This window comes from Phaethon aethereus (genome assembly GCF_964289735.1).
Source record: "Phaethon aethereus genome assembly, chromosome: 3".
Taxonomy (NCBI): Eukaryota; Metazoa; Chordata; class Aves; order Phaethontiformes; family Phaethontidae; genus Phaethon; species Phaethon aethereus.
Window position 1 is genome coordinate 93,012,190 of NC_138576.1, and position 25,545 is coordinate 93,037,734.

Sequence of the window (25,545 nt, forward strand, 5' to 3'; positions counted from 1 at the left end):
ATTAGCCCTTCATTTTGCTTCAATAAGGAGCACAGTGACAAGACCAAGGAGCTTTGTAAACGATTTCTTTTTTAAATTGTCAGCACTAGAAACAATAAGAGGTGAGGTAAACATGACTATGAATTCCTGCTCACAGGACTTCATAAAAGCATTCAACAAGTGAATAAACAGAAGTTAATAATCTCAACCATGCAGAAAAGGATAGGGGTGGATAAAGCAATGCTAGATTCCATAAATGAAAGCTGTTAGTTCAAGATATGGACACATGGACAAACACTATAGTTTATATGGACACTTGAACAATCCAGTCAAGTAGTGAAAGCATTAAGCTCTTGTACAGATGGTTTAGGTTTGTCATATCTTTTGAATTTAAAAATTCAGCATCAAAGTTTTAGATGTAACTGTAAAAGAAATTAAATTTGTATACCATCTTACCGCTTTTTGGAGGCAAAGTTAGGGAAGATTAGCAAAAAAATTAAGAGCTGAACCCAAATTAGGAGACAATGCTAAAATACTGAATTTTAGCAGAGGTGTTCTCTATCATTGCAATCCTGATGACTGACCAGACATCACATGCTCAGAAGTCTGCTATAGTAGTAGAGCACATCTCTGCAGTGTCACTCTCAAAATGTGTGTAAGCTTTTATTAACTATGTAGTTTATTGCTTTACAAGCACATAGAAGGGTAGAACTTCAAAGTAAGGACCTGCAGGTTATTTCTGAAGTCTCAAGTTTGATTTGCGATAGTAAAATCCCAGATGGTAATTATTTAAGAGTCAGATTTACTGAAGGATATGATTGCTCCCCAATGTGCAATACTTAAAAAAAAAAAAAAAAAAATTATCTCTGAAATCCCTCTGAAACCTTGACAAAGCTGGACAACACAACAGCAAGATTAATCTGAACTTGGCAGATCACAAAGGAGCAGATGATTAAAGTAATACCTGAAGTATCTTTTTCCAAGAAATCAGAAATACAGACAAAAATTGTGTACGAGTGCAAAGAAGCAATTCTAAGAAAGATTTTTCATAAAAACTGAAAGAAAAAGAAGCCAGAGACTACACACATAGCCACAGAAGTGCTGGCCGCAAAAGCCTCCTAAAAAGTCTCTGGTCCAGCTTCCCATATGAAATGAGACTACTGCCCACAACAGGTAAAGTAAGCCACAGCTCTCTCCCCAGCCAAGCCTTGAACATCTCCCAGGAAAGGAATTCCACAGCTTCTCTGGGTAACTTGCTTCAGTACAACCTCCTACATAATGCTTTTTCCCCTAATGTCCAACCTGGACCTCACAAGCCATAATTTGCTAATGCTTCCTCTTGTTTTAACATCTGGCACTATGGAGAAGCTTGGCTCTGTCATCCTTGTAAGCATCCTTCCAATACCTGCAGGCTGCTATTCAAGTACCCCTTAGCCTCCTAACAACTGAACAAAACTAGTTCCCTCAGCATTTCCTCATCAGTCACACGCTACTGGACTCTCTCCAGTTTCTCCACAACCCTCTTGAAGTGGAGGGGCCCAAAACTGCACACAGGCATGGGCTCACCAGCCACATGTAGAGGAAACACTAACTTCCCTCAATCTGCGGGACATACTAGTCCTAATTTTGCTCAGCATCACGGGATTACAAGTATCCAGCTGTATCACTATCACTAATTACATTTACTTTCAACTTTCAACTATTTGAATGACATGGCAGGCAAATGAGAGGAGATGGGCTTGCAGAGAGCTTGAAGGCTGCGGGAAGAACAGATCTGTGACAACCTCTGGCAGCATAATTTTAACAGGAATACGTTTTCTGCTGAGTCGACACACACATAACTTGCATCTGCCTTCAGCAAGTAGACAGTGGGACCTTGAGTTATCATTAATAACCACTTACATCATAAGTCAGTGAATCTGCCTCATTGGCTACCGTAAGGCCTGCCAGTTCTCCAAGACCCAGCTCATTTTCCAGGGCTTCATCTGTTCCCATAATGAAAGATTTCCCTGAAGAAGGAGGAAATGTTAAAGCTTCCACTGCAAGAAAACAAAACAAAACAAAAAATCCTGAAACATGGGTTTATACAAGGTTGATTGATAAAAGCATATTTTCCACTTTCAAAATACTACACATCTCTCAAGTAGCTGAGGATAAAAAGATGTAAAAGGTTGCATAAAAAATAGCCATTCTGAAGGTAATCACTGTACTTACCAATAAACAGTATCCTCTGAACATAATACTTAAATGCTTGAGGTGTGCATGACTCAAGACAGTAAGTGTAATTAGCCACTGGAGGGAAGAGTACACTACCATTCGTCCATATATAATGCAAAAGTAACACAGAAAAGCTCAGGCCCTTCCCCAGCTCTGCTATAAAATATCCAAATAGGCTCTGGAGAAGTAGCAAAAATGTAGACAAGAATGGCTGGTGAGAGCAGCTGGACTCTTCCTTCCTAACATTTTATCCACACGCATCCAAAAGCATGTCTACAATGAATCTCTTTACATGCACTCCAATCTAGCAATACGACTGGAAGCTGAGAATTCATCACTACTTGTAAAAATCAGTTTAACTACCAAACAGGTTAGTCAGCACTGAATTCCAGGTTTTTACTAGCAGTATCCAAACTTACTAGTTTACCGCTGCTATAGCATGCCCACAGGAGCTCCAGTCACTGTAACAAACACATCCATAGGCAGATTCACTAGAAATGGGAGGATCAAAGGCTAAGATGAGTACAGTTCACACACATGTATCATATAAGGCTCTGCATCGAGTGGTACGATGGGAAAGAAGCTGTGCCTTTACCAACTTCCCTGTACAACAGCTCTCCAAGTCTACACATAACAAAAGGGGAACTAAACAGATAAAAATGTGTTCTCTTCTGGCTACAAGAGACTTCACTCAATTTTATACACCTTTTGCCTCAAATGACAAGGGTTTTTTTTCAGTAAATTACATTTTTTTCCCCTTTTAGCTCCACTGTAAATACAAGCCTTGGCAAATACTGTTGCTACCAGGGAGAGAGAAAAGGAAACACCATCTCATTCTCAGTGTCTTATTTAGTTTAACAGCACCAACACTAAGTTAAAAATCAAGCAAACTATGGTCTATAATGAATAGCCTGATCTGTTCAGGTTGCTTCCCCCTTGTCCAAAGGCATCAGGTTCAGATGCTATTCAATTCCCCTCCAGTCCACCCAGCATAAAGTAAGCTAATCTTTCCATGGTCTTTCCATTCCACATTCACACCTCTGCTGAGTGTCCTGTTTGCTTTCTATTACTTCTTACAATCAAATAAAAGCCCTTCAAGCTCTGCTGTTTGATTATGTCTCTTAGTTATTACCTTTTAATCACAAACATCTCTTACCTTCTTCTTAATCCTGAAGTCTGCACTACCGTTCTCTTTTTCTCTCTTGAACTTATGATTCCACTCAACACCCAATACATACAGAACATCAAATTTGAAAAGTTACTAGAATAAAAAAATTGTATGCCAAAACCATCAGTCTGTCAGATTTATAAAGGAATGAATACACAGCTAAATAGTTTGTAATATTGAACTCAGACTGATAATAATCAGCTGTCGTCTTTTGTTTTTGTGAGAGTCCATCCGAGTCTCCAAATTAAAAAACACATTCTTGAAAGGACATGAAAATTGAGCTCTGCTAATACGGCTCTCAGTACATATAGAAAAGTTGGAAAGGAGACATTTAACAAAAAATTCCTCCACTTCTCAAAGCGTTGCTAAGTTACCCCCTTCTTTCATAAAGAAAATCCCCGCGCATGTAGGAAATAGAACTACTGAGATCTCTGGTAACTATGCCACACACCAGGGCTTTTTATGCATCTTAATTATAACTTGGCCGACCTACTTTTTCACACTCACTGAAAAACTGTTAAGTGAAACCCATGTTTTGCTCATTTTTCCAAAGACATATTTACCATTTCAGTAAAGAACATATGATATGATCTCTTCCAAATTATATAGCTTCATATATTTATCGTGCTGCTTATTACAGCAATTCAAGTGATGAATCAAATACGTGATTTAGCAACTTTCAGAGATAATATCAATGAAGGTAACCACATGCCTCATTGCATACTTGGACTAACAGCTATGAGAATTTTTCTTAATTTTTGGACCACATTATGCAAATTAATACACTGGCAAGCTGTAAGTTGTTCTGTATGCTTCACTACACAATCACCACATGCATTTAAAAGCTATACCTAGCCACTTGCATTTGCCTGCAGAGCCTCCATCTTTGCACTTAAAAAAGAACACATACCTATGTGTGTGTGTATGTATGTATATATACACATGCATTTAAAATTATGTTCATGGGGAGAACAACTGATGCCCTCATGTCCTGAGAGTTCGTGTTCCACACTTGACTGCCAGGGCCTGAGCAAAACAAAAGCAAGTGACTTCAGATCCTCATATTACAAAGCCACCAAGTGCCAAATGAGTTTTTCCCACCATGTTCAAAGGTATTCAGCCAAGACTTTACCTCAGTAGGTGTCTTGACCTTACTAATAGTGACCAGAGGGGAGGAATGGAAATGCCACTTATTGTACTTAGACAGAACATGTAATGCTAAATCAGTTTTTGTAAAGTGCTTGGAAAGTCTTAGAGGATAATCTTTAAGCAGAAGTAACGATAAACATTTGCCCTTTACAAAAGTGTATGCACGTTTTTAATACTTGCCTTCATCTGTCCTGTTTATCTCGTGTTCAATGAGCCTTGAGCTACTGGGCCTAGAAGAAGGTGCAACAGATGGCTGTAACGAAGGGAGATCATCAACATCTCTCAAGTTTGCAAGCATATCTTGCAGCTTGGACCTGTTGGGCCCTAGCCAGAAAAAAAAAAAAAATTTTAAATGGTTTATGCATAGTTCATGATGGCACCGATTATATCAGATACGCTACAGCAGCACATGCAACAATGGATCCTACCTTGCATTATAAAGTTACCACAGAAAAACTAATGAGCACCTATTTTCAGCAGTAACTAATCATCCAGCATGAAATGAATTTCTTGAAAAGAAAGTGATAGAAGCAACTGAGAATTGTGAACGCACATTCTTCCCCACATTTATAAGCTCATATTGCTACTTGCATGGGATGCTGAAGAATGCCTCCGAGTCACACTGATTATATTAGAGTATTTACTTTTCCAAAACAATAGCTAACATTTGTGAAAATTTTAAAATTTGTGCATCAGGTACTTTGTGCAGCATATGCTTATGACAGCATGATTATTTTAAAACTTATTTGTGCAGTAGTGTAGTATCGTGAATTATATGATCAAAAAAATTAAACTTATATTAAAATATAAATGCAACTGGATTCACTGGCCTACTTCCTGAAGCTACATATGGTGAAGACCCATGCCCTTCTTGACACTTACCTGTGCTTTGCTCCATCATTTTCCCACATCCCTGTTTTGACTGTTTTATATAGGATTGAGGCTGATACATATCTTCGGTAGTTTTTCCTGTTGTAAGTTTAATTAAGAATGGGAAAATGTCTTACCCATAGTCCATTATGTTTCTTCCTAGACCAGTAAATAATACAGCTATTTTTAAGCAGCTTTAACACAGAAGGGTACTCTAATATATGTATTCTCTCATAAAACCATTCTATGATTCTATTATCCTACTACTTCACAGGAGTGTTTACTACAGCCTTGCAAAATCACAAGTTTACTAATGCGGTTGCAAACTCTACTTTGTCCACCCTAACCATAATGACAGATAATAAACTAAACTGTATTTAATTTGTCTGTCACAAAAATATTATTTGATTCAGGAAAACAGTAAGTAGGATTTTGCAAGATTGTTTTACTATAATATCTGATTTATAAAACCAGTATTTTACTTAGTAGCAGTTCAGTGTCTAAACACCATTTATGATAAGATTAAAGTCATAGAAACAAACTTTGTACAATTTAATGTCAAGATATTTAGTCTCTTCTTTTTCCCTGGACTTCCTTCCTCACATTTTTCTTCACTATGTGCAATATTATGAATAGCTGAAAACAGGCTGTGATTCTTCCTACTTTTTTTTTTTTTGCACTGATGCCCTTTCAACGATGGTTTGTCCATGGAAAGATGCTTAATTTCTTTACTGCAGTAAACCATTTGGTCTCCCAAGATCAAACCAATCAAATCAATCCAAAATGCACTGTAAATGTACTGAGCAGTAGTGATCTTCATGAAGGAGCACTGAATGTCCAAGTGCTGAATGTCCAAGTCAAATCCCCATCAGGGATTTTTCTCATAAAAGATATAAAGCATGTTCCAATAATATCTATGTCAATATTAACGATTAAATATTAGGTTTTATTATCAAAAATAAAAAGCACTCAACAGCTATTTCAGGAATGCAAGTTCAACAGTTTGATTAAATTTCTAAGTTAACCCTACAACTACTTAGCCTAAACTACATAGCATGTCTGTGTATTTTTAAAATAACAGACAAGTTACAAAAATCAATTTCACTGAAGTCGTATATTGGTATGCCCGTTCTCTACCTTAACTATAAAGAAATTTAGAATTAATTTTGTGAAACATGAACACTTTAGTTGGCAAGTTCCGCTTATTGTCAGACTTGCAATTAATTTCCAGTAACTTAAATGATTCCAAAGATGACAAAAATGTCACTTGAGAAATTTAAAGTATGGTAGTAATTTACTTTTTTTAATAAAAAAGAAGAAAAAGGAGGTTTAGTTTGTGTATTTGATAGCGTAATTTCAGCAACATACCCAACTGCTGAGCAGCAGCTTATCACATTTAGTAGCAACACAAAAAGTAACAAGTAACAAGTCAGCCTCAATGATGTGAGGATCTGACACCTTTTGCATTATTATGTCTCTTTGGAAGTGAGAATTTCCTTGGTATTCATAAGCATCTTCCCACAAAGGGAGCAACATCCCTCAAATTTCTGACTGAGCTACATGCAATAGGATTAATTTACATCATTCACACATGAATTCTCAATATGGCTAGATGTTTGAAATATAGTTGTGAACACAGTGTTTCATTTTAAACACTTCATCTGAGTCCAAAAAGTTTTAAGGCTTACTTATCAAAAAACATTGATTTCTACAAAACAGATTTGTATTTCAAGAAATGTAACAAAAACTATAATACAGGGCTAGAAACTGTATTTCGGATACTGATCACAGTTTTTTGTTTGGATAAAAATACCCAACATTTTTAAAGGCTAGTCCCACAGGTATGAAAGTCGGTAAATAAATCCTGTGATTTACAAATAAACTGATGGCCAGAGTTGCTTCCTATTTCGAGCCCTGCATAACAAATTATGACGACAGCATGACTTTCATGTTGTGAATGTTAAGTATAAACAGGGGTAGAAATTAACCTGTTTTCACCCTCTGTCATCTAATAGAATACTCAAGACAGTTTGTTTTGTTTTTATAATTTACATACCAGACATTAACGCTTCCTGTGAAACTGGCATGTTTCCAGCTAAGAAAGGGTTCTGAAGTCTTCTATATTAAAGTGTGAACTATTAAACCAATGCCTTTTTACAATTTAAGTTTCTGAATAAGAGAAGTATAATCCATGTTCAAAGCAAGACTTTTAAATTAATCCAACACCTGGTTGGAAGAAGTTGTATCTAATCCAACTATTTAGCAGGTAACTTGATTGACTGTCATTAATTTCAACCCCTGAGAACTGGTGAACAGGAAAGCAGTCAGGAGCAGCAAAGTAAAAGAGTAAGTAATTTTAGGAAAACATTGAAAGAGAGATAGAATTAAGGGTGTGAAAGATGTGGGATTTATGATTTTAAGGTGCAATGTTTTCCACTTACTCTTCACCCCCTTTTTCCCCTTGCGCTCCTTTTTGTATTGTTCCTTGAGTTTGGTTATTACTCCCTGGTCGACATTCCAAGCTTCAGGCATGAGACACTGGTCTTCCTTTTCTAAACAAAGTGAAACAAATGAAACATCCTTTTTCAATAATGTCACCAAGTGATCTCCACTGAAGGAGGTAACAGCTGCTGTCAGTGGCATTTGTCTTTTATTTTAAACAGACAGAAATAGCACCAAGCTTGTGAAAGCTGCTCACGTTCCACTCCTATTTGCTCAAAATTTTCTTAACAAAAAATTGACATGAAATTGCACATGCCTAATTTCTATAACCAAGCACACAGCTGTTCATAAATGTAAGCAAAATTTACTTTATAATAAATCAGGACGTATTTTTCAGCTTTTTCTTTCCTCCAGGGAAAGAATTATTGTGTCTAGAAGCAGCAGCTATGTTACTGGTCAATGTAACTTCATAACTCGGCTGTTGCATCACTACATTTCAAATTCTCATTTCATTGTCTTTGTGCTATGTTGTCATTTACACAAAGCAGCAGCACATTTAAATCATTTTGGAACATAGTATACATGTCAAGGTTTGAATAAAATCTTAAAGCACTAAACCCCTGCAATTTCAGAAAAAGGGGAAGACCAGAGTTATTAGTCTTTGAAAAAATACACAAAACATTTCAACACGCCTAATGAAAAAAAACCCCACCTTTTTTCCTTTTTTTTTTTTTAAAAAAAAAAATCTCTCTCATTGCTTCCCCTGTGACATGATACAGAGAAGTATTCTTCCAATAGTATTGTATCTGGATATTTTTAACAAAACATGTTACGTGAGTTCAAATCGTCAAGTCATTTTTTCCATATGGGTAAAGACTGTACTGAGGCAGCTTAGAAAAATAATTTGCGAGAGGATGAGGTAATACAGCTTTTCCTCGTACATCTTTATTGTCATGATCATTACAGCTATAAAATTTTTTGAAATGCATTATCTTTTTACTTTGTTTTCCTCATTAAAATCTCAACCTTATTATTTAAAAATTAATTCCTTTCAGACCAAGTTTGCTTTGTACATCAACAAACTATTCTAGACCTTTTAAAATACAAACAATAATGAACTTATCCTCAGACTAATATGCAGAAAGGGTATTAAATGTCTGTAAAGGAAGCACAACACTATCAATCACAATCTGAAGGAGTCACTATGGACAGAAGATACAAACCCAGACATGGGTTATTATGGGGACTGACTTGTTAGAAATGAACTACGCTCAAAAAGACCTAGGAATCCTCCATCAACATCAAATTGAACAGGAGTCAGCTGCATACTCTTCTAGCAAGTGCGATCAACTATATCCTAGGTGGTATTAACAAGAAGGTATCCAGTAGGGTGAGGGAAGTGATTATTCCCCCGTTTGGCACTTCTGAGACCACACCTTGAGTACTGCATCCAGTATAATATTTCTTACACTGGGAAACCTTGTAAGTATAATGCGAAGTGCCTAGTATTGATGTAGCACAGCAAGTCCAGGGGAGCCACTGAGATGGTCAAGGCAGCTGGAGTAGATGAACTACAAGGAGGGGCTGAAGGTACTGTGAGTGTTCAGCAATGGCAAAAGATGCAACTTAGTGCTGCCTATAACTACCTCATGTGCGGCTGTAGAGAAGACAGAGGCAGACTCTGCTCAGACACGCACCACAGAAGGGTAAAATACTTTCTACCATGAGGATAGTCAAATACCAGAATACTGCCCTGGAGTATTTATGGGAATTCCTTTCCTGGAAGATGTTTAAAACTTGAAAGGAAGAAGGCCAGAGTAACCTGCTGCAAATGGATCTGAGCAGGAGGTGGGACTAAATGATTTCTCACTCCTTTGAACGTTCCACTCATGATCCTATACTCATGAGTCACATGTTAATTCAAGACCCAAAGTCTTGAGGCATTAGTCTTTTTGCAGCAGCTAGGAAAATGAATAGGTATTAATAAGCTGAAGAGAGACTCTAGAAAAGATGGTCTGTGGGCTAAGTCATGTCCTCTTAATACACATGCCAATTAAGTACCACTAATGATTAAAAATTGTGTGAAGAACCCAAAAAAGGTCTGAGAAAATCATGCTTGAGAGAAACAAGTATGTATTCTTTCTGGGACCAGGTTGTAAGTTTTAATCGTGCATTTCCTCCCTGGCTGGACAAGATTCTTTGCTCTTCTCCAACAAAAAGTTTAAATGGATTTATATTAGATTATATTGTTGCCAGGAAAATATTTAATATACAAATTTTATACAGACTCTTCCAGGATGCTTCCTGCATGTCCCACAGGTTCTGTTCAACTTCACAAGTATATTATGAACTACTACTGAGCAAGCCCTTTATAGTTTAAAAATTACCTGAACACTTCTGAGGACCTTTCAAGCCAAATCGGTGCAACAGTTTATTGTAACAGATCAGTAATGCTTGCGATACAAAATGCAGCAAGGTCTTCCTCTGTTTGTTTCTACCCTTGCTACACAACATTACTCTTCTACGCTACATTTAACAGTTTCACTTACATCAAATTAACGTAAGTGATTCATAATGGCAGTTCCTTGAAGAAGCTTATTCTTATATACAGTTAGTTACCCTAGAAGACACAGGTTGTGAAACAAGTCATTGAAAACCATAAGCATCTATAACTCAAAACACCCCTTACAATTTCTAGAAATGAAACTACTACTTTTCATGACAATTTCTTTTCCATGTTAGACTTTTACTCATTTGTACCCAGCTGTCATCAATGAACGTAAAAATAAACCAGAAGTGTGAATATGAGAACAAAAAATCTCTTGTTGGCATACTAACTTTTCAGTGACACAAGCCATAGCTACACTTATCAATCATCAACGGATAAAACTTTAAAGAGAAGTATCAGAACAACCTAATAAAAATATTTTTTGTAAAAAAGAGTAACATTCCTAAATTTGTTTGGTGAACAGAATACTGACTGCTATATCTAACGGTATTGAGACCCACCCTCTTAAGCAGAGGGGCTACATAATGGAGTCCAGCCATGAGTTGGACATGGCTTCAGCAAATACAGCATCTCGGAGCTGTTAGCTCACATGGGAGCCACAGCTACCATGGCATATTTGTCTGTCAAGGTTTCAGTTCCATTATAAGGCTCAATTATTTCCCATTCATCTTCCATATCTCCCTCTGTTTCCACTTACGCTGAAGACTTTCCAGAGCAGCATAAGGAGGAAACAACTCCCCATCAAGATATTTAACCAGTTCTTTTCCTTCTTCCCTTCCCCATGCAGTGGGTTTATGTGGGATAATTATGTCAAGGTGAAGTGGATGCTGGCATTCTGGGTTCCAGGATGTGAACCTCAAAGGACAGGGTACAGTTTGTGAAATGTCACTCTATGACTAGAGGCTTAAAGATATATTCTTCTAATAAGTTATAAAATAAAATTTGAGCAACTGAATAGTTCATATTGCCCAAATTGCTAACACACAATAAAAGTACAAGTAATCCAGTCTTCATGACTCACATTACTCTCTGTATCAAAGTGGGAGAAAACAAAGATGATGATACAACTTTCATGTTTGTAACTGTAAAATACAGCTTTATCAGAGCCCTTCATTAGCATGGGTCGCTGAAAAAACACATCAAAATTCCACTCATAAAATTCAAATTCTATCTGCCTTATTATTAAAGAAAAGGAAAAAGACAATGACCAGAAACATAAACCTTGAAGAATCCTTACATTAAATGAGCATATAGAAAAATGAGAATATCATTTCAAGAGGACCTCAAGTCTGACAATTATTTACTGTAAGAAGACTCAAAAGGTGCTGTGATCATGACAGAGATCTAAATCAATCAATCACAATATATTCTTAGCACAATTTTTTTCTCCTGGTACAATCTATTACATTTCCTTACCCCAGTCTGTTCCATCTCCTGAACTTCGTGATTCCCCATCACCTTCATCTGAGGTAACCAAAAAGTCAAACTCCTTCAAAGCTTCTTCTGTATCTCTGTCTTCACTGCTGTCAGATAGCACTCTTTTCCGTACAATCTGAAAGGTCAGGAAGGAGAGAAAAAAGCTGAATTAAGTTACACACACATCTTTATATCAAGCAGTACTGTCTTAGTTACATGCACATCTTGTCTTGTCTTCTATGCAAAATCCTAACAGGAATTTGAAGAAGCAGAAAAGTATACCTTAATAACCAAACCTGGAATAAGCATACAGACTTTATTCAAATTTTTAAGTCTAAATGAAATTTGTCTGTACATCTTTCTTCCTGTGACCACCAATAGTCAATCACTTGTTAACAAATCTACACTGACCTAGATCACTACTAATTTTTTTAATACCAGAAAAGTACAAACTTTCTCTTAATACAGATTTAAAAAAAACACACAAAACCCACAAACAAAAAACCACGAATGCTGTAGAAAGGACTTCAGCAAAACCAAACTCACTCTGCTTCTCTGAAAGTAGCCTTTTTAACCCTCACCTCTGAAATCACTCTACACGTGGACCAAAAGACAAGTCTATGGGAAAAAAAAACAATAAACCCACAACTGACAAGAGCTAATTTGCTTAGACTTGGCAAAAATCAGTCCATCCATCCTGAGTACTTCTGTTATTTAAACACAGTACTTCCATGTTTAAATTGCATTTCCCTTTCAGATTCAAAAGCAAATTTGGTAAAAAACAAGTTTTAATGAATTTTGGTAAAAGAAAAAAAACACATTTTAATGAAGGACCTCATTGTATGCTTTCTGCAATAAATTTGCTTTTCCATCAATTATCAAAATGGACTAGATGCTTTACAGTTATTTGACTAGTAGGTGAGCTGATGCCACGATACATGAAATCTGTAGCATGTTTTACTTCTACAGCAGAAGAAAAGTTACATTCATCACAATATTTTGACTTGGAACCTTGCTAAGGGTCAGTCTGAAAAGACTTCAGTACACAAGCCAACATCCCATAGTTCATGAGGATGAATAAGTTTCCTCTAAATACAATGAACTAATTTCAAAATCTGAACCTAAACTTCAATCTTCATTCCTTCGGCAGGCTTACTGAACACACTGCATTACAGATGATTTTACAGAGGAGTCTCTGACATTAGTTCACAGCCCATGGATGACAGGAACAAGTTTACAAAGATCCTCTTTAAAAACCCTTTAAAACTGATGGGTTTTTAAGTGCTTTTTCTTAAAACTGATTGCAGAAACAATCACATCCATCAAAACTCATATCTGCTTCAATTGCTAAGAAACATAATTCATTGAACAAATATTACTTTTGAAAAGAATAGGATAAAATGGAGTACTGATTGTATGTATCAATTTTATGTGATCATATGACCAAATCATATGGCAAAGTATGGATCATGTGGGAGTTTCAGGCATGTGACTGAATAAACAAACAAAAAAGTTTATTAACAACATTAGAGTTTTTCCAGTTATACTACTTCTTCCTTGCACAAGCTATTTAAAGAGAAATGTGGTATTTCAGTTCTGTACCCTACAAGGATAAATCTCTACAAGTCATTTTAAACATCAATACATTTATATAAATATTCAAGAAACAACACATTTTCGACACGCAACATTACAAACAATACCTTCAAAATAAGCTGAAAATTGTAAAAAAGGACAGCTGCTACCTTAAAAATTGTATCCAATATATATGAAAAATAGTAGGGAGTATGGAATAGTAGAAAGACAATTTTAAAAAAAATTTAATCTGTCACTGCAAACTTAAAGAAATAAAGATGGCAAAGATTAACTTGTATGCACAAACTCAGAAATGCATATATAATTCCTCTTATGCACACATGCGTGGACAGACCATCATAAAGATGCATTAATGATTTGCACGTGTACATACACAGTCACATACTTTGCATACAGGCATCTCATTAATCTCACTTTTTCTGTTCTTCGAAACTTTTTCAATTATTTTTTCCACTCACTGTTGCAGTATCAATGATTGTTTTCTCTCTTCCTTCAATGTCTTCTTCATCTTCTTCATCACTAAAGTCTGCAGCTGCATTTTCAAGAAACTTGAAGGTCTCTAGCAGAGAGGCAGAGTCAGTCAATTCAGGTTTCCTAAACAACAACAACAACAACCACCACCACCATGAGTCAAAAGAAATAATAACAAAGTCACTTTTGCAATTACCAGTCTATTCTATGATGTTCAACCACACATGAGACTAAAATAAGCCTACAGGTAAAATACATATATTACAGGTAAAAATGTTTTGTGGGTTAGAAACCTAAACATTATCCATAAACTATATTATTAGAAACAACAATTATTCTTCACCCAGCTGCAATTACCATGACCAACACTTCCATTTTTTATTTGAGAAGCATTTTAAAGCAACATTCATCTGATATGTGCCCAAAAGCAACATCAATACTGATATACTACCACTGAAAGCCTCAGCAACACGGACATGAGTTGCAGCTACTAAGGTGGCCTCCCACATGTACATCAGGGTACAGGAAAACTTTGCTGCTGCTGTCTGATGTTTCTCACCTTGCTGGGAAACATCAAACGCTAGATCTATCATTCATTAACTTTTGAGACACTTTTTGCCACTATAAAACAATATAATGGGAAAATATCATTGATGACTAAATAATGTCTACATAGACGTTAACATTAAGCAAATAAGGAAACGTATGAAGATTGGGTAAAATTATGACTGCACTGGCACAAATTCAGGCAGTGCCTCAGAACAGGAAGCATAAAGGTTGTCATAATAATAACTAAAGATGAAGAACCCAAGAAGCAGGACTGTAACCTTTATTAAAACTCTGATGAAGGTACAATTAAAGCAATGCTAAACTTAACAACAGATATCATGTTTTGTATGTAGAAGATGCACTTCTCCATCAATCCCTGAAAGATAGTGGTGAAAAAAGATTGTTCATTTGAATTGTAATGATTACTTCCAGTAAAACTTTGTACATTCTTTACATGACTTTACAGCAGTAAAGAAAAGCTTTATTTTTTTTCTTACCTTTAATCAGTAGTCTGTTTGTCATAGTTCATCACTAAATGCACGCCATCTTGATTTTCACAACCACTGAAACCATAGAAGTCTCTCTCTCTCTCTTTTCAGAACTGTAGCTCTAAATTGTCTCGTACAGTCACCCTTACCAGCACCACTGGTAACACCAGCAAGTGCATTGCTAATGCTACATTTTTGCTTCTGCTATGACCCATTTCAAAAGGCTCAATCAACTGACAAGCCTATATACTACGGCCTTTTAAACTCCCTGCCGTGTAAACAGCTGATTATCCATCCATCACCCGCTTATTCCTGTGTTTCTTCATAACACTTTTCAAAGGTTTATTACAGGAAATATCCAAGGGCAAAAGCTCTCATGTATAATAAGGCATGAAAAACAGCACACTTCCTTCTTCACGCAGTCCCTGCTCAAGCAGTTCTATGCTTACATGACAACAATTAGCAGGAGTGGCTTCTTCATAGCCAAATATGTCTGCATCTCATTAAGACAATTTGCCATCCTACCCTTTTTTCATTTACTCATCTTTACTATCCAAAAATACCAGTAAGGATTTCACTCACCATTAGAAATTCCACATATACAGCAGCATAATATACCATGATGTACGGTATGTTTTCATATTCACTGGTTTTACTGAGAATATTCCTTCTGCTTTCCCATACCTTATCTAAGAACAATCTCAAACATGCTTCCAATTTGCCTTGCTTCCTGCAGTATTTTGACCCCTTAGTTTCTATGACAAACCTGAAAGCACTCTGTAATATTTTTCTTTTTCCTTAAGTAATCACTACTTTGGCAGACTATACTACCTCATGAATCTGTAGTAATAATGTGCATTTTCACTAAAATCCTATGGTACTGTTATTTATCCACTTCCAACGCACAAATCTTGATAAGACAAAGCTTGTAATTTGCTTCATTTGACTACATACTTTTCTTTACACATCTCATGCATTGGAAAACGTAGTTTATCATGTATTTCAAAACTCCTGCACAGTACAAAAAATGTACAAAGTCAGCATAGTACAACAGAAGATTATTTGTGCTAAGGCACAACTTCCAAGAAAGAATTCCTAAGAACCAAAAAAAAAGAAAACAGAAGTGACAGAATACTTCAACTGTTTAAAGGTTCTACAGGGAAGAAAAGTTTCAAGCTGACAGACAGGTTGATTTGCTATATTGTACCCCAATATGCTTTAGCAGTCAAAATCAAAAGTAACTCAGTAATTTAGCTATTTTTCATCTATTAGCAGTACATGAACATAACACATTTTAGATATTACTGTCAACATGAACACTCAGGAATACTGTAAAATATACTCAAGAAAGTGTCTAGCCTTAGCTAATTTGTGATGTACTTTGATGGCAATTTAAAGTTTGCTTGTTTCATTACTTTACATCTGTTTAGTTTGTTTCTGTTATGGGGTCATTCACAAAGCAACATGAAAAAGCACAAGTGGCAAAAACATGTTCAGAGATAGGGTAGCACAATAAATTACTTTAGATTCTATTTTAGAAACACAACTCAACATTTCCAGGGTTTTTGTAGTCTCATAATACTTTTTTAAAAATTAATGGGTGAAAACGATAGAATGGCGCTCCAAAGGCAGGGATTGATGCATGAACTGTAGCGTTACAGGCATGAGTAAGGCAAAACTATGGCAAGGTTCAGGAGCTGTTGCAAGTAAAAGGAGACCAAAAAACCCAAAAAGGTCTCAAAAAGAAGAATTATTCTCTATTGGCCTGTCCTGGATCAAAACGTATACAAGGGAGAACATCATTTTCAAAGTGCAAGAACTTTGGTGTCGCTTTTCCTTTCTTCCCTAGTCATTCTGTCTAAAGAAAAACCGATGGGGAAGAACAAGCCAGAAACCCCAGACAGCAGGAACAGCTACAGAAGCTGCCAAAGCAGAGAGCATAGAGCAACCAGATTTTGGCAGGACTTCCTCAACCCTGTGCTCCTCAGCTGCTTGTTCTGAATCTCTTTCCCACTGCTCCTTCCTCAATTGTACTCTGTAACAGCACCCTTGCATGGTTTTCTCCCTGGCACCTAACCTTGCCTTCTTTCCTTCAGGGTTTCATCCCAGTTGATTTACCACTTCCTAACTAAACTTAAAAAAAAAAAAAAAATTAAAAAAATCTGGTAACCAATACAACATCTTCTATCAGATATTGTTAAGTCTGTACATTATATCCTCCTCTTCAGCAGCCCTATCCAATCAGACAGTAAAGTCTTTGGGGCAGAGGGACTACCTGCTACTTGTGTCTGCACATGATTAAGTGCAACAGGACTAACTGCTTGCCACAAGCATAACAACTGCGATAAGTAGAGTTCCAGAAAGTAAAGTATAGCTACACTAATGCTGCTGGATTTTCCATCTTACTACTAATGGATGGGCAGCACACAGATTTTGTCAATATGATATGATATGTGAATATGTCAAGCTCCTTGACACAGGGAGCTTTTGATCCTCAAACATAAGGCACTTTTTCTATTAAAAAATAGAATTCTTATAAATGGACTGGAAATTGAAGTACTTACTTCCCTTAACGCAACATAAACCTGAAATCACATGAATATTTTTCTCCTCAGGAGAAGTTGCCAGAATTTTCTGCAGCTGTGACTGCCCTGAAAATCTCATCCCAACTTGAATTTTACAGGCTGGTCAATTATTCAGATTTGTCTTAAACCCTTGGCCTCTTTAAGACTAAAAATAATAATAATCACTTCCCATGAAATCAAAGAAATATGATTTGTGGATATTCCACGAGTACTATTTAAAGCAAGTGTGGATCTCACTGGGCCTCTGCAGGCCATACAGCCAACTCTTCATCTTCTACCCTACAGTCACACAGCTCAAAACACTATTTTGTGTAAAATCCAGTTGGGCCCGATATCAAAATATTAGTAGCCTCACAAAATGCATAGTGTTCAATTGGCTCTCAACATTTAATATTCAGAATCACAAATCCTGTTTCTTACCGAGTAGAAAAGTAGAAAGCATAACTTATAGGAAAGATGAAGTTACGTAGCAACTTTCATGTGCCCAACATGGTCCAGAACATTTCACATTGCATAGTCAAGTTTAACTTTGACTAAAGCCACATTACAGACATGTATTTTCTTTGCAACCACCATATTCAATATTTCTTTCGTTACCTTCTCCTTTGTTGATAACATCTCTGGGGACTCTGTGGTCATGTCCAGGGAGACTCTCATAAACTTCTCCCATGAACTGCCCAACCACAAGGCTATTACTGCCTCAGTCCTACTCACCCAAAGAAAAAAGTAGAGGGTTTTTTTGTTTGTTTGTTTTATCCAAGACATACACAAGTTATCTTAAATAAAACCAGATTTTATTGATAAATTCAGAAGCAGGAAAAAATACCACAGTAAAGTTAAATAAACACAAGTTCAGCCTAGGCTGAGAAATGTTTCTGGGGGTCTGTACAGGAAAAAGCCTGTTGTGACCTAGCATTCAAAGAGCTATTCTAGCATATTTTTTCTTGAGCCATTTTTGTTGGCTCAGTTTTCTCCCACTATCAAAATATGCTACTACAAGGTCATGAGTTTTATTAATTCCCCATAGAATTTAGTTATTTTGTGTTTTAACACAGTCTTTTCAATGTGTTGAGTTCTTTCAAACTCGATGCAGTAAATAAACGCATGCAAATTCAAATTTATTCTTTTCTATGACAACTGCCTTTAAGGAACAGTTTGTGAATCTTCAACACTGTGCGAAATCTTTCATAATGCAGCACAGAAAATATCAAACTAAAAATTTATAAAACTACAGAACCCTTATAATCATCAAAATTTACACACAAGGAACATGGGGCAGGCTAGACTGTTACAACCTTTGAAACTTCTTATGAGTTCACACCACACAATGCAAGAACCAGTGCAATACATACCACAACTGTTAAGCAACACTTACAAAATGGTTTGGATGTTAATTGGAATCATGAAGGAATGCTATTTAAAAAGGAAAGGCCACTTCTTTTGCCAAATCTAGTCAAATAACTACCTGACAAATAAACAAGCTTTTTAAAGAATAAAAATAAATTAAGTGTTTGAAGAAATAAAGCAACCTTTTAAAGTTATTTCTCCATTCACCTCCCCTCTCTTTGCTTCTCTCTCTCTCCCACTGCACAACTTCTGTGTCTCTTTCTCCCCATTCCTTCTGCACCATGACTCTTATGTGACATTTCCAAGAAGCATTCCTCAAAGCCTTAAGCCATAGATCTGTGCCAATTAAATGAAAAGAGTGGTACACTGGTATTACTTTCTTCACATGAAACCCCAATTTACTACTTTTTTTTTTTTTTAATCTCCTGCTTCAATGCATCTGTTGAAAGTGTCTGGGTCTGGCCTAAATCAGGCATCTTTGAAATGCCTGTTACATCACTGCAAGATGACAGCAGAGACAAACAGGAAAAAGGTGAAAAAAACACCAGTAAAGGGAATAAGGCAAATAGATTCTGGATTTTTTTATTCTTGTAATTCAGTACTTTAGTCTCGTGTACTATTTTGGAAATCTTTTTCATGGCAGATGTTACCTCAGGTTGTTAAATTCAGAGATATTTTCCCAAATAAACCATTTTATAAGTGAGTTAACACACAGCATTCATCAGCCACTATGCAGCAGTTTCACTACATGGGTCAGTGTTAATAGGATTTAGAGATTCAAAAGAGTTATTCAAGGACTTCTGGTATACAAAGACGTTCATTTGCTGAGGTGTCAGTTGGAATGATTTGTCATACATCAGAAAGATAAGGTTTTCAAAATGTTTAATTTTAATCTTTGAAAAAGTCTTTGGATTTGCTTTCAAATGTTGAGTTTTGATGCGTTTTTGCTCATATAAAGAATAGGCAGTGGAAGCTGTGTGCTTCAATAGGGAAAAAGGGCAGTAGATCAGTTTCAGAGAGAAACTGATATAACATTCAGGATCATTTTTCATTAAAAAGTTTCTACTTACATATAGTTCTAATGATCAAATCTTTAACAAGAACTCAGATAATTTATCTATATCATTTTTATATATACACACATCCATACATATGTGTACATACATACATATGCTTGGTATACTCTCATTCCTTTCCGGTTCTATTCCTTTATTGTATTTGCTTCCACTCATATCAAACGGTAGTCAAATACACACCTTCAAGAAGGTAAACTAATTTGACTATTTAGATTTCAGTCAATAAGGTATAGCTATTAAAAATGAGGTAATAAGTGACCTAAAGATAGTTAAATACTCTCATGTTTTCAAGGCTTACAAGCGACATTTTCAGGCAGCTTTCATTTCTGTTTCAGTTTGTTGGGGTGAAACACCCGTTCCTCTCACTGCAGGTGTTAAAAATGTAAATCATTATCATGAAGTTATCATTTTAGTATCTATTTTTGAGTCCAGTCATGCCAAGTGGTACTTATCTTTTGTAATGCTGATCTGAAGAAACTGAAAACAGATTCACTTTTAAATTCCATGAAAAGAAGTGGAAACAGGACTATATCTATCTCAGCTTATCATATTAACATTTCATTTATGGAATCAAAATCTTCCAAGGTGCATTCAAAATCCACGTGATGTCTTGAGTGCTAAAGTTTTCAAGAGGATCTGTACATTAGCAAATAAATAGGCAATGTAAGAATACAAGTTTGGCCACAGATGCAGCAGCTAGTAATACATAAAGACTGAGGCTATTTCACCTAATAGTAAGAAGAGAAACTGATTTGGCTTTAAAAGACTTTCAGACAACAGTAGTTTGTTCATCACTGCACCAAAAGAAGAAAAAAAACAAAGAGGTGCGGGGAGTTCTCTGATGTAACTCCAACCTTTTAAGATATATTAAGATATATAAAATTAAACTGAGGAGTATGACGGACCAGATGACAATCTTCTAAAATAGAATCATAGAATCTTTGGTTTGGAAGTGACCTTTTAAGTCCATCTAGTCCAACCCCCTGCAATGGGCAGGCACATCTACTAGATCAGGTTGCTCAGAGCCCCATGCAACCTGACCTTGAATGTCTCCAGGGGTGGGATATCTACCACCTCTCTGGGCAACCTGTACCAGTGATTCACCATCCTCATTGTGAAAAATTTCTTACTTATATCCAGTCTAAATCTACCCTCTTTTAGTTTAAAACCATTACCCCTTGTCCTGTTGCTTCAAGGCCCTCATAAAAGGTCTGTCCACACTTTCTTATAAGCCCCCTTCAAGTACTGGAAAGCTGCAACAAGGTGTCCCTGGAGCCTTCTCTTCTTCAGGCTGAACAACCCCAACTCTCTCAGCCTGTCCTCAGCAGAGAGGTGTGCCATCCCTCTGATCATTTTTGTGGCCCTCCTCTGGACCTGCTCCAACAGGTCCACGTCTTTCCTGTGCTGAGGGCTCCAGAGCTGGATGCAGTACTCCAGGTGGGGTCTCACCAGAGCAGAGGGGCAGAATCACCTCCCTTGACCTGCTGGCCAACGCCGCTTTGGATGCAGCCCAGGATACGGTGGTCTTCTGGGCTGTGAGCACACATTGTCAGCAGTTCCTGTCCAGCTTTTCATCCATCAGTACCCTCAAGTCCTCCTCAGCAGGGCTGCTCTCCATCCCTTCATCCCCAGCCTCTATTGATACTGGGGGTTGCCTTGACCCAGGTGCAGGACCCTGCACTTGGCCTTGTTGAACCTCATGAGGTTCACACAGGCCCATTCCTCAAGCTTGTCCAGCTTCCTCTGGATGGCATTCCATCCCTCAGGCATGTCAACAGTACCACTCAGCTTGGTGTCATCTGCAAACTTGCTGAGGGTGCACTTGATCCCACTATGTCGTTGATGAAGATATTAAACAGTACTGGTCCCAATATAGCCCCCTGAGGGACACCACTTGTCGCCAGTCTCCATCTGAATATTGAGCCATTGACCACTACCCTCTGGATACGACCATACAACCAATTCCTCATCCACTGAACAGTCCACCCATCAAATCTGTATGTCTCCAATTTAGAGAGAAGGGTGTTGTGGAGGACTGTGTCAAAGGCCTTACAGAAGTCCAGATAGATGACATCCATAGCTCTTCCCTTGTCCACTGATGTGGTCACTCTATCATAGAAGGCCACTAGGTTGGTCAGGCAGGACTTGACCTTTGTGAAGCCATGCTGGCTGTCTCTAATCTCTTCCCTGTCATCTGTGTGCCTTAGCATAGCTTCTAGGAGGATCTGTTCCATGATCTTCCGAGGCAAAGAGATGAAGCTGATGGGTTGGTAGTTGCCAGGGTCCTCCTTGGTACCTTTTTTCATAACTGGGGCTTAGCAGAATTCAAGTTACATATTGTCTGCTGCAAATAAATATTATTGTTTTAAGTATTTGCACTACAGCACCTACTGTATGCTTCTACATACCAAAGTAAACAGCATCAACTCCACCATAATCACCCCAAACATTCTCACCAGCCTTTTCCCATAAATAGGCTCAACTTACTGTCGATATCACAGCACTGGGTGTCTGAACCTCAGCTGATGAAGTAGGTATAACTGGTACAACAGACAACAGGGTATAACAGACAACTCGTTAACATTTGTAAAAGATGTAGTGAGTTGAGCAGAGGGATATCCTCCCTACCCATCACAAAGTATGCACTTCACACATCCCTGGGGTAAGAGGAAAAATGCCAGGGCTTACCCTGACAACAATCAAAGGCAAGAAAAAGGAAAAAGGGGGGAAAAAGGGGAAAAAAAGGGAAAAAAGGAAAGCACGAGCGTCTGCTATTGTCAGAAGTACAGTCAGGGGTAGATCAGAGGTATTGTTGAAGGAGACTGAGTAGCAGCAACAATCACTATACATGGATTAATGGGCTTACACAAAAACCATGCTAAAAATCAGACTGTTGTTGAAAAGTACATCAGCTCCTCCGTCGTTTTACTAGAACTTCTCTCAGTAGCAATTTGTTTTATTCTCCACCACTTTCATTTCACTGAGAAAGTATTGGTTGATTACCAATAAACTATAGTCAAAACATAAAGGAAGTTTTGTTTCCCGTTTTCATTATCCACTCTCTCCTCCCAAAGAGGTAACCATGCAGTAGCAAATAAGCATCAAATACCTTTTCTTTTTTTTTTTACTTTCTTTGGGATTTATCACATAAGTGTCCAGTTGTACAGAAGGCAGTTTAGCCAATCTGTTCTTTCTGCAATTTACATTGCTATATGGAGGAATCTTTAAGGAAATTTAAAGCTAATGTGACTTCCATTTTCCTGTTCCTGAAATGCATCTTTTTATCCATTTTCCTTCTGTTTTTCACTGTGATGTTTTCCTCTCTATTGTACATTATCTTCATCACATGCACCCACATTCTTTCCAAGCTCCTGTTGATTTGTCTTCACTGTTTTTCACCCACAAGCTTTCTCTTTATTCAATCGCCGTACTCAGCTTGTCACATTCTTCCTTCCATGGAAACATTTATTCTAAAAATCAGACTTAAAATCCAGTCTCAGCTGTGTCCACAATATTGTGCAGTTCTTCCAAGATCAAACAAATCAAATGCTCTATGAGCTGCATTTTCTTACTTTAACAGAGGTATTCCTTGTTAGACTAAACTCATTTCCATGCATTACATTATGCCCAGTACTCTGCTCCTCAAATGTAACCAAACCATCTTCAGGTTAACCACTAGCCTCAGACTTGCTAGCAGATATTTAACATTGACATTCATTAAATGTTTTGAACCACAAAATTTGCCAAACTGCACTGGCTTGAGCAGTTCACAGGTTTCTCTGGTGACAGCAAAGCTTTCTCCTACAAAGAGTTTCACCGTATCCATACAGCCACAGAGCATCTTCCATCTGCAATTTAGGTTGCAACTGTCCCAAAGTCTGGTGGTCCTGGCAAACTCACACATATGTCCTTAAACCTCATGGGATTGGACTAAGGTTTTGGTTGGTTTCCTGTTCTTTGAGTCTCTCACCATAACTTTCCTCCTCTACCACTACCAAACTGCAGGCACTTGTGCAGGCAACTCCTTCCAACCATACAAGCTTGCTGTAGCTCCAATCCTCTTCTCACTTTACATGCGTGCTAGGAGTAACAAGAGGCTGCTAAAAGAACTGCCAATCTTTTCGCCGTCCTGGTAAGCAGCCTAGCACTGTTGAGGTTGCTTCGGAGAGTGCCCCTGCCTTGACTGTAAGCCAGAATTAAGTTAGCTGAGCCACCTAAGTTTTTCCCAGTTCTGCCAACTGGATAGAAAAGCACTGAATTAAGTTTTCAAACACTCAGTAAGAATTCCAGTTGGGATCAGGAGCGTGTACCTTAAATCTTAGTCATCTATTCAAGACTAATACTCTTCAAAAAGAAGCTGTTCTATACATGTTTAAGCAACGCTGACAACAGATGAGGCAGGGAACAGGTAAGTATGAGCTAATAGAGAACATCTCATCTCATTTCTGATTTCCTATCTGCCATAAAGCTGCACTTTGAAATCTCAGAGGCAAGCGATGATGCAGTTGGGAAGTGAACAGTGCCACATGCCCACAGAAACAGTAAGGTCTAACATATTACAGTATCTAGTAGCAGAAGATGAAATAGCTGTTAAATAACAGGCAGTCTCTGCCAAGAAGAAAGCCACAGAATGCCTCCTGCATGGAAAATTCAAAGACACCCTCTGAAAGCATACTTGTAACACCCAGAAGAATCACAGCATTGAAAGCTAGTCCTGTACTCAGACTAAGCAAGGAATTTCAGTAAAATCCCAACTTTTTTCTCTCGGTGAGGGAGATCTCAGCTGACATCCACAAACTCAAAATCACCCATGAAGATTGATGTGACTCTATGATGAACAAGATCCCCAGAAAATTCTTCCACTGTAAATCCCTGGAGTCACGTCTCGCACACCATGTATCAAAATGCTCCCCTAAGCTATCTAATAGTCTGCCATCTTACGTATCAGAAGTGAGATGAAAACCATTTCTCAAAGCGTGCAGTCTGACCAGTCTTGCAGCTGACAACCTTGCAGACCACAATGGAAGGAAACTCATTTGTCTCCATCACTGAATATCCTCAGCCATAGGGTAAACTACTAAGTGTTAAACCTAGTATCAGATCTACCCAGAAAGCAAATAGATAAGAAAGAAATGCAAACGTATCCAAAACTGCTATATCAAAACTACCGTCCAACCATTTCATTCATCATATAACTACCTTATAAATATATCCAACTGTTTCACAATCAAAGGCAACACATATAATAAATTTTAAATGGTAAGAAGAGGAGCTTTATTTCCCCATTTCCCCTGAGAAGTGACCTCTTCAACAGAAATCAAAGTTATTACTGTAGTCTATGAAGCAGTCCTTATTCTTCAAAAACAAAGCTGTTGTACATAAATGACATGGCCTGTCAACTACTTCGCAGCGCTATGAATTTTAGTAGCTTCTGGGTTTCCTCGTATGAATTTTCCACCTTACAGCATTAAATTTAATTACATAACAATGAACTTCAGCCCTTATGTAACTTGTTGGCCAGAAGCTGCTGAAGCTATCTGCTGGGTATAATGAAATTTTACAAATGCTTTTTAAAAGACAGAATGTGTCATACAACACTATTAGATCTTAGAAAAGAAAGGTCTTGAATTTTGCCACATCAGTACAGAAAAGGAAAAAAGAAGGAGAATCTTTGAGGAAAGCT

General features: G+C 37.3%; 1 protein-coding gene across 1 annotated transcript in view; it reads right to left on the bottom strand.

Moving 5' to 3' along the window:
- Positions 1–25,545, bottom strand: part of STRN (striatin) — a gene marked incomplete at both ends in the record, with an annotated part of 63,719 nt that overhangs the window by 10,948 nt on the left and 27,226 nt on the right. The window contains 6 exons of the mRNA XM_081998120.1: positions 1,882–2,018; positions 4,694–4,837; positions 5,396–5,482; positions 7,825–7,935; positions 11,751–11,886; positions 13,805–13,940. Coding sequence (XP_081854246.1) covers positions 1,882–2,018; positions 4,694–4,837; positions 5,396–5,482; positions 7,825–7,935; positions 11,751–11,886; positions 13,805–13,940 — 751 coding nt within the window. The remainder of the gene's footprint in view (positions 1–1,881; positions 2,019–4,693; positions 4,838–5,395; positions 5,483–7,824; positions 7,936–11,750; positions 11,887–13,804; positions 13,941–25,545) is intronic.